The 11,942-nt window shown below is 40.9% G+C and overlaps 1 protein-coding gene across 2 annotated transcripts; it reads right to left on the bottom strand.

Annotated features, from left to right (window-relative positions):
* Window positions 1-607: 607 nt before the first annotated feature.
* On the bottom strand, window positions 608-5,081 carry LOC130520783 (NACHT, LRR and PYD domains-containing protein 12-like). 2 transcript variants are annotated; one of them, XM_057024517.1, is made up of 7 exons: window positions 4,675-5,081; window positions 3,573-3,749; window positions 3,282-3,455; window positions 2,998-3,171; window positions 1,785-1,958; window positions 1,406-1,579; window positions 608-876 (listed from the first exon to the last, which is right to left on the bottom strand). In XM_057024517.1, exons 1-7 carry the CDS (start codon window positions 5,052-5,054, stop codon window positions 696-698), a joined length of 1,434 nt encoding a protein of 477 aa, XP_056880497.1. In that variant the 5' UTR covers window positions 5,055-5,081; the 3' UTR covers window positions 608-695. The 2 variants fall into 2 exon arrangements, with proteins under 2 accessions (XP_056880497.1, XP_056880498.1); XM_057024518.1 differs by lacking the exon at window positions 2,998-3,171.
* Between the last annotated feature and the right edge of the window lie 6,861 nt (window positions 5,082-11,942).

Here is an 11,942-nt window from a genome sequence, read left to right as displayed (position 1 = left end):
ACCTGTGACTTAATAACATATGAAAGAGGATATATGAACATGTGATTTTTCCACTATCACACACAGACATACACACATCAGTATCAGTACCTATGGTCGTGAAAATACGGTATATAGAACATAGGGCACGTTTGTGCGTGATATCACTCCGTGTCTGCGCAACGACCACAACCTCCTATCTTTAGTATTGCTGCTCCAACTGGTGGTCTTTTGGGGTTGAGGATAGCAGTGATCTATATGTACCTATATGTAACTATAGCGTCATTGGCCTCCACTCCAGCCACTCATGGTAGTTCCTCAAAAACACTGAGTTTTTAGTGGATGCACAATCTGTGGAAGCAACATAGAAATTTCTGAAGAGCCAAAGTTCTTGCAACAAAAATTAGTTAGTCCCCAATTAGTTTGGTTTGTTATCAGGTGACCTCACAGTGTTCTTTTATTTAAAATAACAACTTGAGATTGTGTTATTAAATATACACACAACACCGATGATACCAGGAACTATTTTAACTTCAAGGTGAAACTGCTTCTGCTTTGTCGACCATCGACTGATCTCCTGAAAGTCCAACACCGCTTTTTAAAAACTGATTTTTCATCTATGGACGGAGTAGACGGCAGATGTTTCCACAGATGCTCTTCACCAGTGGTCAGTGAGTGATGCAGCAGATGAGCGGGAGTTGACTGGCTTCAACCAGCTACTGTCTCAATGTCTCCAGCCCATAGTGTGGATTCTCTACAAGATCATACAGCAGCTTCACTCCTGAATACTTCAGCTGGTTCTGACTCAGGTCCAGTTCTCTGAGATGGGAGGGATTGGACCTCAGCGCCGAGGCCAGAGAGTCACAGCTGATCTTTGATAAGCTGCAGTATGTTAATCTAAATAAAGAAGGGAAACTTTTATAAGGTTATAAGCGAAACCAGTATTAATCTGAAAGGTAATCAAAGGCATGATCTGTAAATATTTAATTTAGTTACAGGTTAAAAAATGATAGTAATATGTAATTACCACAATTCCAACCTGTCAGGTTTGCACTGTTCCAGAGGAGAATATATATTGTTATGGCCCTCACTCTTCCCAGGTTCTCCCCACCTCTTTCCCTCTCATCTCATCGTGGAGATCCATCTCACCTGTGGCTCATCTTTAAAGGCACAACCTGTCTTAGATGACTTCCTGTCTCCCTCACCATCTCCCTCCTCGTTGGCTGGTGTCTACCAGGCACCCTCACGTAGTTTTGTCTAATTTTGGTTACCATCTGTGGCTTTTTCATTGTCCTTAAATCAATTTATCATGAATAAGTGGTCACCGTGTGGCCTCCCTCCTGAAGGAACTGGGCACAACACACACACTCAGAAAGTGTGAGGACCCTCGGATGGAATAATGGACATTTTTGAGAATGGTGTTTACCTCAGAGTTTCCAGTCGGCAGTTTGGAAAGTGGAGAAAACCACAGAGCAGCTTCACTCCTGAATCCTGCAGCTGGTTCCCACTCAGGTCCAGTTCTCTGAGATGGGAGGGATTGGACCTCAGCGCCGAGGCCAGAGAGTCACAGCTGATCTCTGATAACCTGCAGTATTCTAATCTGAAAAATGCAGGATAAGGTCATACGGTGCAGGTCTGCATGTTATCTGCGTCAGTACTAAACCTACGTTAGTTCTTAGTTGGGTCAGACCTGAATTCACGATATTACAAGGAATTTTTTAATGTCGTGCATCACAGCAGGATTGAGAACAGCCTCACTTCATCATCTTAGCAGCTGGTATATAGGTAGAAAAATGAAGACTGACCTGAGCCTCTCCAGTTTACAGTTTGGACTCTCCAGTCCAGAACAGAGCCGCTTCACTCCTGAATCCTGCAACGTGTTGAAGCTCAGGTCCAGAACCCTCAGATGGGAGAGGTTGGACTTCAGAGCTGAGGCCACAGAATCACAGCTGATCTTGGATAAACTGCAGCCTCTTAGTCTAAAATAACAATTATTTTGAGAGAAGACAAATAAAAATCAACATGTACCAGAGCAAAACACAGCTTACAAGCAACAAACCTCTCGTCCTGCACCGGCTTATCCGCCGTATGTTCGTATTTTGGGTTCTTTCAGGGCGGGTGGACAAGATCTACACCGTATGTAAAGTGTGTGTAGGTCAAAATACCTTTCAAGTTTGTGAGACCACATTTCTCAATAGCACTCAACTCTTGTCAGGAGTTGGGACAAAGCGACCCACTCCTGATAGCTTGTGGGTGATGCTGCACCGACCCTGCAATCCCTACACTCTCTGGTGAAACCAAATCAAAGGTTTTAGACACTGCTGGATGCTGGAAGGGTGGCTATAGTCTGGACGCATAGTTCCCCTAACTGCACAGTTCTCCGACAATAATTGGCAGCTGGTGTCACTTGTTCTCCAGATGAGAGAAGGAAAGAGAGCCACCCCACAGTGGGTTTGATTGCCCCACTGCAAGCTCAATGCTGCCAGAAAACATTGGTTTCTGTGGTTGGACTGACCTGCTGCCCCTTTAAGAGGGAGGCAGGTTTGGGCTTCTGGCTGGAATGAAGCCACCTAAGATGAGAACGATTGCAGGCTTTCGGTACCAAGGTTTAACAGGGTGCTCACTTCACACTTGGGCTTTTCTCTTTTTTGGGATGGGTTTTCTCAGTAGAGAAGGGGCATGGCACACTGCAGCAGCTTTCTTTTTGGGGTTTCTAGTTTTCCTTCTGATCTTTAAAAGACAGGAAGAACCATTTTTGATTGGTCTGAATGTTTGGGCGGTTTTGTGGCCAGCCTAAAATAAAACAAGACAAATCTACAACTGATACTTCCTTTCTAGTCATTGATGACCATCCTCACATGGGGCAGATTTTCACAACCAATTTAATACTGCAAATCTATCCCGTGTGGTCTTTTTTCCAAGAACTGTAACACTACGTTTATAACAAAGATCACATGTGTAAACATTTATTGTCTAACTAGTTACACCTGGGAAAGTACTGGATCATCTCTGACTGACCTGAGAGTCTCCAGCTTACAGAGAGGATCCTGGAGAAAACCACAGAGCTGCTTCACTGCTGGATCCTTCAGCTGGTTCTCACTCAGGTCCAGTTCTCTGAGATGGGAGGGATTGGACCTCAGCGCCGAGGCCAGAGAGTCACAGCTGATCTCTGATAAACTGTATCGTAACAACCTAGAAAACCAATAAATGGGGCAAATAAAAACACATTTCTAAATCTGAAAGTGAAGAGAAAAGCAGAAAATGTAAAGAAACTTAGAAAAGACCAACAGAGGCCTCCTGACCTGAGCGTCTCCAGCTTACAGAGAGGATCCTGGAGAAAACCACAGAGCTGCTTCACTCCTGGATCCTGCAGCTTGGTCTCACTGAGCTCCAGAACCCTCAGATGGGAGGGACTGGACCTCAGCGCCGAGGCCAGAGAGTCATAGCTGATCTCTGATAAACTGCATCGTGACAACCTAGAAAACCAATAAATGGGGCAAATAAAAACACATTTCTAAATCTTAAAGTGAAGAGAAAAGCAGAAAAGCAGAAATGTAAAGAAACTTAGAAAAGACCAACAGAGGCCTCCTGACCTGAGCGTCTCCAGTCTGCAGTTTGGATGCATCATTGCAGAACACAGTAACTTAACTCTGGCATCTGTCAGGCTTTTGTTCTTGCTTAAGCTCAGCTCCCGTAGATGAGAAGGGTTTGACGTCATTGCTGAGGCCACAACTTCCCAATGACTCTTTGAAAGAAAACTATCAGACAGTCTGTTGTGTATGAAACAAAAATAGTGAGTCAAACTTTGGGATTTCTAATCAACTTATCTGAGAATCTACCTCAAGACAAATGTAGCTCATTTCCTGGAAAAGCTAAATTCAGCACCGTAGAGCAACAGTTTGAACGACCATCAGATCTGAAATGCAACTGAATTATTCTTAACATTTGTCTTATTTTAGAACAGCTCATAATTACTCAATATTTAAAATGATTGTGGCAAATGGTTTAAAGAAACGTGCATCTTTTATCTGTCTATCGGCTCTTTGGATATTTTGCATTTCATACAATTTGTACGATCGTGCGTCAAGTCTTAATTCAGCGATCCGATCGATGACATCAGTGTCTCTGGTTGCATTGATTGCCTTCAGCTTCTGTTACATCTGCCTGTTTTCCTTCAAATCATTTTCACTGCACCTTTTTTTGCTGGTGATGAAGTTGCCACCTAACGGGTGTGGAAAGGGTCAAACAACTTTGTGGGTCACATAAAGGCTCCAAACGTAACCGCCACAAAGACGTAAAACACCCATTTAAACCAACGAGGCCAGCTGTTTTTACGTTGAACAAATGAAGCAAAATAGTCACGTGTCATTAGTTAAAATGTGTTTTTCTGTTGTTTGAATACGATGTATACAAACAAACAAAACTTATTTAATTACATGACAGTAATTTCATGATAGTAAGTTAACTTGTGGCTCCTATTATTCCTGCCTTATGTTGGTTTGTCTGGATTGAACTTTGAACTTATATCCAGCCAGTGTTGAACATTTCTGAATGAATTGTTTTTTGTTTTAATTTATGGATGCTGCAATGGAAATAAAGATTGAAGGAATGACCACTGGAGGGGGTATTGCTACCTGACATGATCGACTCGGTTGATTTAAACGCCGATGTCCGGCCCCAAAAATCTTTACTTACACGACCTTCCTGCAGTTCCTCACAGCTGGAATCAGGCGACGTCGTCCCTCCACTGAGGTGTTGTACTGCTGCAGGTCCAGCTCATCCAGAACCTCCTCTGACATCTGCAGCAGGAAGGCCAGAGCTGAACAGTGGATCTCTGACAGTCTCCTCTCTGATTTCTTCTCTGACTTCAGGAACTCTTGGATCTCCTGATGGACTGACTGATCCTTCATCTCCATCAGACAGTGGAAGATGTTGATGCTTCTGTCTGGGGAGATTTGATCACTGTTCTCCTCCTTCAGGTTTTTGAGGACCTTCTGGATGGTTTCTGGGGTGGTTCTCCATCTGATCCAACAGTCCACCCAAGATCCTCTGATTGGACTCCAGAGAGAGACCATGAAGGAAGCGAACAAACAAGTCCAGGTGGCCATTTTTACTTTGAGAGATTCCATTAGTGTTCTCATGAGGAAGTCATCAAGAGACGTGACTGGATCGTAATTTGTCAACAACCATGTAATCCTGGAAAAGTCGTTTGGTTTCGAATATTTTAGGAACTTATTTATAACCACTGTGTCTTCCTGGTGTAACAGTGGAACATGTAGACGGCAGCCAGAAACTCCTGAATGCTCAGATGAACAAAGCAGTAGACTGATTTCTGGAAGATCACACTCTCTTTTGAAGATCTCTGTACAAACTCCTGAGTACACCGACACCTCGGAGACGTCCAGTCCACATCGCTCCAGGTCTTCAGAGTAGAACATGATGTTTCCTTTCTCCAGATGTTCAAACGCCAGCCACCCCAACTTCAGAAGGAGTTCTTTGTCAGCCTCAGTCAGTTCCTCTGGTCTCTGCTTTCCTCCATACTTCTGCTTCTTCCTCTTTATCTGAACCATCAGGAAGCGTGAGTAGAGGTCAGTCAGGGTTTTGGGCAGCTCTCCTCTCTGGTCTCTGGTCATCATGTCCTCCAGAACTATAGCAGTGATCCAGCAGAAAACTGGGATCAGACACATGATGTGGAGGCTCTTGGAGGCCTTGATGTGTGAGATGATTCTCTTGGACAGATCTTCATCACTGAACCTCCTCCTGAAGTACTCCTCCTTCTGGGAGTCAGTGAAGCCTCGTACTTCTGTGATCCTGTCAACACACGAGGGAGGAATCTGATAGGCTGCTGCAGGTCTGGAGGTGATCCAGATGAGAGCTGAGGGAAGCAGGTTCCCCTGGATGAGGTTCACCAGGAGCACCTCAACTGACGATACTTGTGTGACATCAGAGATGACCTGATGGCTGTTGAAACCCAGTGAAAATCTGCTTTCATCCAGGCCATCAAAGATGAACAGAAGTTTCCAGACAGTCAGATCTTCTGCTCTGATCTTCTGTAATGTTGGATGGAAAACATGAAGCAGTGAGAGAAGACTGTGCTGCTTATCTCTGATCAAGTTCAGCTCCCTGCATGAGAGCGGAAGCACCAGACTGATGTCTTGGTTCTCCAAACCTTCTGCCCAGTCCAGACTGAACTTCTGCACTGAGAAGGTTTTTCCAACGCCGGCGACACCGTTGGTCAGAACCACTCTGATGTGTCTCTGTTGCTCAGATAAGACTTTGAAGATGTCCTGGCACTTGATTGGGGTGTCCTGGATGTTCTTCTTGGAGGTTCTCTCAAGCTGTCTCACCTCATGTTGTGTGTCCACCTCCTCACGTTGTCCCTCAGTGATGTAGAGCTCAGTGTAGATCTTGTTCAGCAGGGTTCCACTTCCTGCTTCATTAGTTCCTTCAGTCACATGTTCACATCTTCTCTTCAGACTGATCTTATGGCCTTCTATCACCTCCTGCAGATCACCTCCTGAAAATAAGTAAACCAATGATTTCCATCTATCATAAATCATCAACACAACTACAAATTCATGACATCACAAGTTCAATTTTATATTGAACAGTTTTACTTTGTTGGGCTTCATTTCAGCATCTCCAGATCTGCTTCCAGATTGTGAACAAGAGGACTCTCCTGGTGGAGCTGACTGGTCCCAGTTTGATAGGATGTGCTCCCCCCTCTCACTATGAAACACATCTCTATTAGTCCTTTGATTTATAGGATGAAAGAACCTGATCAAGACTCAGTATTGTTCCAGCATTTATGTCTGAATTCATCTTTCAGTTTTAAACATGATTCTTGTTTCTAATCAACAATATTCACATTAAGTATGTAACTATATGACTGTATGAGGTTTAAGTGTTAAACATCTCCAATAATAAACTCACAACCTGCTGCTGTTAATGTGACTAACAGCTGGCACACAAACACATCATCGCACTTTAGTTTTCTTACATTTTGTCTGAACTTCTGAAGTCTATTCCTCTATCTTTGGACCGGTCACTCTTCAGGGACACACAGCTGGGCACTGTGGACTCTGCTCTGTCCTCGTCCATCCTGAGGAAACATCAGAAATAGTGATGAGACTGTGATGAAGGTAAATAATCTGTAGAGGTTGTAGTTAAATAATCCCAATTCACTGCATTTTTATCAAACAGGAACATTTCTAATACATTCTGGCTAATAACTGAATCAATAAATCAATGATGTATATGTATAATTTTCATGTTTTCAGAGTTTAAGCTGCTTTTTTTAACTGTTCCCTGCAGTGAGAAAAGAACTGGCACCTTTTCCAGCCCCTCATCCTGCAGCACTGAATGTGCTCTAAAGTTCTTTCCAGAGCAAACGTCTCTGCACTTGCAGCAACATGTTGTAGTCATGGATCCGTGAGGAGAACCGGATACAGGAAACGCCCCGACTTTGATCCCAAAAAAACAACGGGTGGTCCGGCAACGATGGGGACGCTGGTCCATCGGGCCCGACAACACTGGTTTTCCACAGACCAACATGGTGAAAGGACTGTGCACCGTTTCATTTTAAAGAGCTGATGAATTTCATTTTTCACGATAGTAGAGGCTAATACCTACAAAATGATGTTTTTATGGGTGTGAAATGTTCTAAGGCAGAGTTATGTGGTTGAGAAAACCTTACTTTAAAGGTGAGCCTTGAGATCCAATACCGAAGTTTAAAGGTCGCTCTTTGGACCTGTCGCTCATCACACAGCTGGACACTACGGACTTTTCGCTCTCTTCCTCTTCCATCACACATTCGCTCATTTTTAAATGTGAGTCTAAATGGTTAAGCAGGAACAGTCTGCTGACACAGAAAATAAGATTAAAGAACATGATTTTCAGCATGAAGACAAGCAGAGGTCTGTCCAATGACGTATTGTCGGCTCATTCACATCAAAATCTATTATATGATGTAACCCTGTACATCATACATGCCACATATATATTGGAAAAAAGTTTTGGGACATTTTAAAAGTTTACACCATGTTAAATATAAAATAGTTGTGGAAAAAATGTTTCTCCTGGGTGTTTCAAAAGGTGCGGTGGCATTAGACGGACGCACACAAATACAAAGAATTTTTTATCTGGTTATGGTTTACAAAAAAACCTAAATTCTTTCAAGATGTCAGTTCTCAACATTAAATTCAACAAATAAGATGAGAATGCATTCAAAACTAAACAGAAATAAGTCATCACATCATCAAAGTCGGTCAAATGCAGCATCATCTTCTGTCATCTCAGACAGGATTCCAAGAAGAGGATCTTCATTTTCAACAACGCACCTTGACATCTCATCATGGCTCGTCTGTCAGATTACACTCTAAAAAAGACCGTGAAATGTACATAAAAACATTGTAAAATCCCTACAAAAAAATCTTGTAAACCCAAATACATATATTTTTTGTTTAAATCACTGTGAAATTTTGTAAACTATGAAACAGAATTTTTTGTTAGATAAACAATATGTGATTTAAATGGAATTTATTTGTTAAAATTACAAATATTGGCAAAAGAAACTGGGAAATACTGCAATACTCATAACAAAGCAACTTTGATAAATTGACATGCAAATATTGCAAAAACTATTGTTTTAGTCTTTTTTTTTAAAATACAAAAACTATATGTTATTTCCTTCACAAGTTTGTCCTTTTAGCAAAATTATTCCTTTTAACATTGATGAAGTTATGTTAATTGAGGTCAACCAAATGTGATTTCACACAAAATTTCATTGTAACGTGAAACCGTTTACTGCCTATCTATTTATATTTTTAAAATTATAAACTTATAATGACATTGTTTTTAGTATAGCCTATTGTACTGTTCAATCTTAACCCTTGCTTTATATATTTTTTGTCTTTAAATTTTAATGCATTACAGCCCATTATTATTATTGTTGTTAATAATAATAATAATATTAATAATAATAATAATAATAATAATAATAATAATAATAGCAACAATAACAACAACAATAATTATTATTATTATTTATATAATAATATTTATTATATAATAATTCAAATAGAAAGCCACAATATTCATAATACTCGTAATGGGCAGTGCATCGTCATCACTGGCTAATCGACCTAACAGCGCCTCTCTCGAGGCTGATACCTGTGCAATAAAGCCGCCTCCTTCCGATACTTATATTTTTGAGTTTAAAATTGCGCGGGTTAAGCTCGTCTCTGATTGGATAATGATGGAAAGACGTGAAAGGCGCAAACTCCTCGTTGACGGACACAACTGACACCACTCGCGAACGGGTCGGAACAGAACAGAAATCGCAGAAATTTTTCATTTAAAAAGATTTTACTAAAAATCGACACACTGCATACAAGATTTTGCAGGGTCTATAGTGACTGCGCAATTGGAATAAAGTCTGAAAGTCTAAAGTTTGCACGGTAAGTTTTCTTACTTTCTTTGGGAGACCTAGCAAAAATGTGTGCTAATAGCAAATGGCGTAAGTTAGCAATTCTCCATATTGCAAAAAGTACATCAGTTCGTAATTATTAAGCAGAAAGAGACAGACAAACACTTGAAATTTAAAAATGATCACCTGTGTCTTTTGTAAAAAGAAATTGGTTACGTTAAGATGCTATGTGCAACATTGCAGAGTGCATAGGAATGAGCCACGCTGTCTTTTCAAATGTGTTGGCGCCAACTGTAATAAAACCTTTACTACTTACTCGGCTTTCAAGGGCCATTTTTACCGTGTGCACAATATACTTGAGCCACAAGCTGTTTCTGTTGTTGCGGATTTAAAATGTGCGGTTTCATTGTGTGTCCGCCATTTTCAAACAGTGAAAGAGCTAGTGTCACTCTTAAAGGATCACATTGGAGAAGGCAGGTCTGTGTCATGTCCAGTAAGTGGTTGTAAGCACGTTTTTACAAAAAAAATCCACATTTACTTCTCACATGTGTAGGAATCATAAAGAATGCTCCCGTGATGGCATTGCTGACATGTACAGGGAAACTTGCCCTCAGCCCCCAAATGTCATTGCCACTACAGATGATTCAGAACACACACATGATGCCATGCCAGTGAGTGCAACCATTGACACGCCAGAGAATGATTCTCAGTCCTTTCTCAGAAACATGTGTCTCTTTTACCTTAAACTACAAGGACAACTGCTTATTCCTGCCTCTACTATACAGACTATTGTTGAGGAAATGCAAAATGTGCACGAGTTAGGTCAAGCCTACACAATTACAAAAGTAAGTTCTGTATTAAAAAATGATATGAGCCTATCAGATGAAGCAATCACTAAAATCTGTGACTGCATTAAAGAGTCAGATTTGTTCTCTGCATGTCATCAGGGACAATTAAGAACAGTGTACACCAGAAATCAGACATTCACAAAACTTTTTAAATACACAGAGCCCCAAGAAGTGGCATTGGGAATAGATGAAAACATGAAACCAAAATTTGCTTACTACATACCAGTGGCAGAAACTCTGAAGAACTTTTTACAGTCAAATTTATGGAGGAATGTACAGTCGCAACAGTTTGGAGATCCCAATGCAGAGGTTTTTACAGATTTATATGATGGTCAAAATTTCAAATGTAACCCTAAAAGCTTAAAACTCATTTTATACCAAGATTCATTTGAAGTTGTAAATCCGCTAGGCTCTGCTAAAAAGACACACAAAGTCCTTGCAGTCTATCTTTCATTAGCAAATTTACCCATTCATTTGCGCTCAGATACTGATTATATGTTTTTAGTATTGTTGTGTGTTGAGAATGACTTTAAGCATTTTGGAATAGCCAGTGTTTTCTCTGAGTTGTTAGCAGACCTGAAATCATTGGAGATAAATGTAGATGGAGAAACTGTAAAAGCAGGTCTTTACTGCATTGCTGGGGATAACTTGGGTTCTCATTGCATAGGTGGGTTTACAGAGAACTTCAGTCGCTCTCGATATTTCTGTAGGTACTGTGAGATCACAAGAAGTGAGTTTGAGGCTGAGCCGAATACCTGTGGTCCTCCACGCACCCGAGAGACGTATGACACAGCTATTGCTGATCTCCAGGCTGAAAACATCCAAGACGTCAGAGGAATAAAGGTAAACTCTATCTTTAATTCCCTTGAGTCTTTTCACATATCCCAGCCTGGTCTCCCACCATGTTTAGGTCATGACCTTTTTGAAGGAGTGTTGTCATATGATCTAGCACTGTACTTGAAGCACATTATAAAAAAGAAACAATGGTTCACATACTCACTCTTAAACAGACGCATCAAACAGTTTAAATACAAAGGATCTGAAGCACTCACAAAGCCATGTGCTGTCAAACCTGATGGGGACAAGTTATCAGGACAAGCCATTCAAAACTGGAACTTTTTGAGGTTACTACCAGTTTTGATTGGTGACAAAGTGCAAAACCATGAGGATGAAGTATGGCAGTTGGCTCTCCAACTAAAAGATATTGTGGATCTTATTTGTGCTCAGAATATTTCTTTGCCCCAGATAGCATATCTTGACATTTTGCTCCAAGAATATTTGGAGATGAGAAATATGTTGTTTCTTGAAATTCAACTAAAACCCAAGCACCACTATTTGCGCCACTATTCAGCACTGTTGTTGAAATTTGGTCCATTAATTAGGTTATGGACGCTAAGGTTTGAAAGTAAACACAGTTATTTTAAAAGATGTGCCAGACACTTAAAAAACTTCAGAAACATTTGTCAAACATTGTCAGAGCGTCATCAGATGTATCAGGCTTATCTTTTGGCTGGGCAAGAATGCAATAAACTGCTGAAAGTAAAGGACAGCTGTCCATTTTATCCAAACCTATACAGTAAGACTATTAAACATGCAGTCAAGGTGTTAACCTTTTCAGGAATCAAAACCACAGTTACCACAGACATTGAGTACAAAGGCACTGCATATAAAAAAGGACAGTTTCTTGT

Source organism: Takifugu flavidus, unplaced genomic scaffold, assembly GCF_003711565.1.
Source record: "Takifugu flavidus isolate HTHZ2018 unplaced genomic scaffold, ASM371156v2 ctg526, whole genome shotgun sequence".
In the NCBI taxonomy this organism is placed as follows: domain Eukaryota; kingdom Metazoa; phylum Chordata; class Actinopteri; order Tetraodontiformes; family Tetraodontidae; genus Takifugu; species Takifugu flavidus.
Note: the sequence above shows the minus strand (reverse complement) of the source record. Positions and strands in the feature narration are given on the sequence as shown.

Bases quoted from the DNA above. Each gene is read 5' to 3' on its own strand.
- LOC130520783 (XM_057024517.1), bottom strand. From the start codon at position 5,054: ATGGTCTCTCTCTGGAGTCCAATCAGAGGATCTTGGGTGGACTGTTGG. The intron at 3,456-3,572 runs GTCAGGAGGCCT...TTGGTTTTCTAG, and splicing joins TGCAGACTGGAGACGCTCAG to GTTGTCACGATGCAGTTTAT. The intron at 1,959-2,997 runs GTCAGTCAGAGA...TTGTTATTTTAG, and splicing joins TGTAAGCTGGAGACTCTCAG to ACTAAGAGGCTGCAGTTTAT.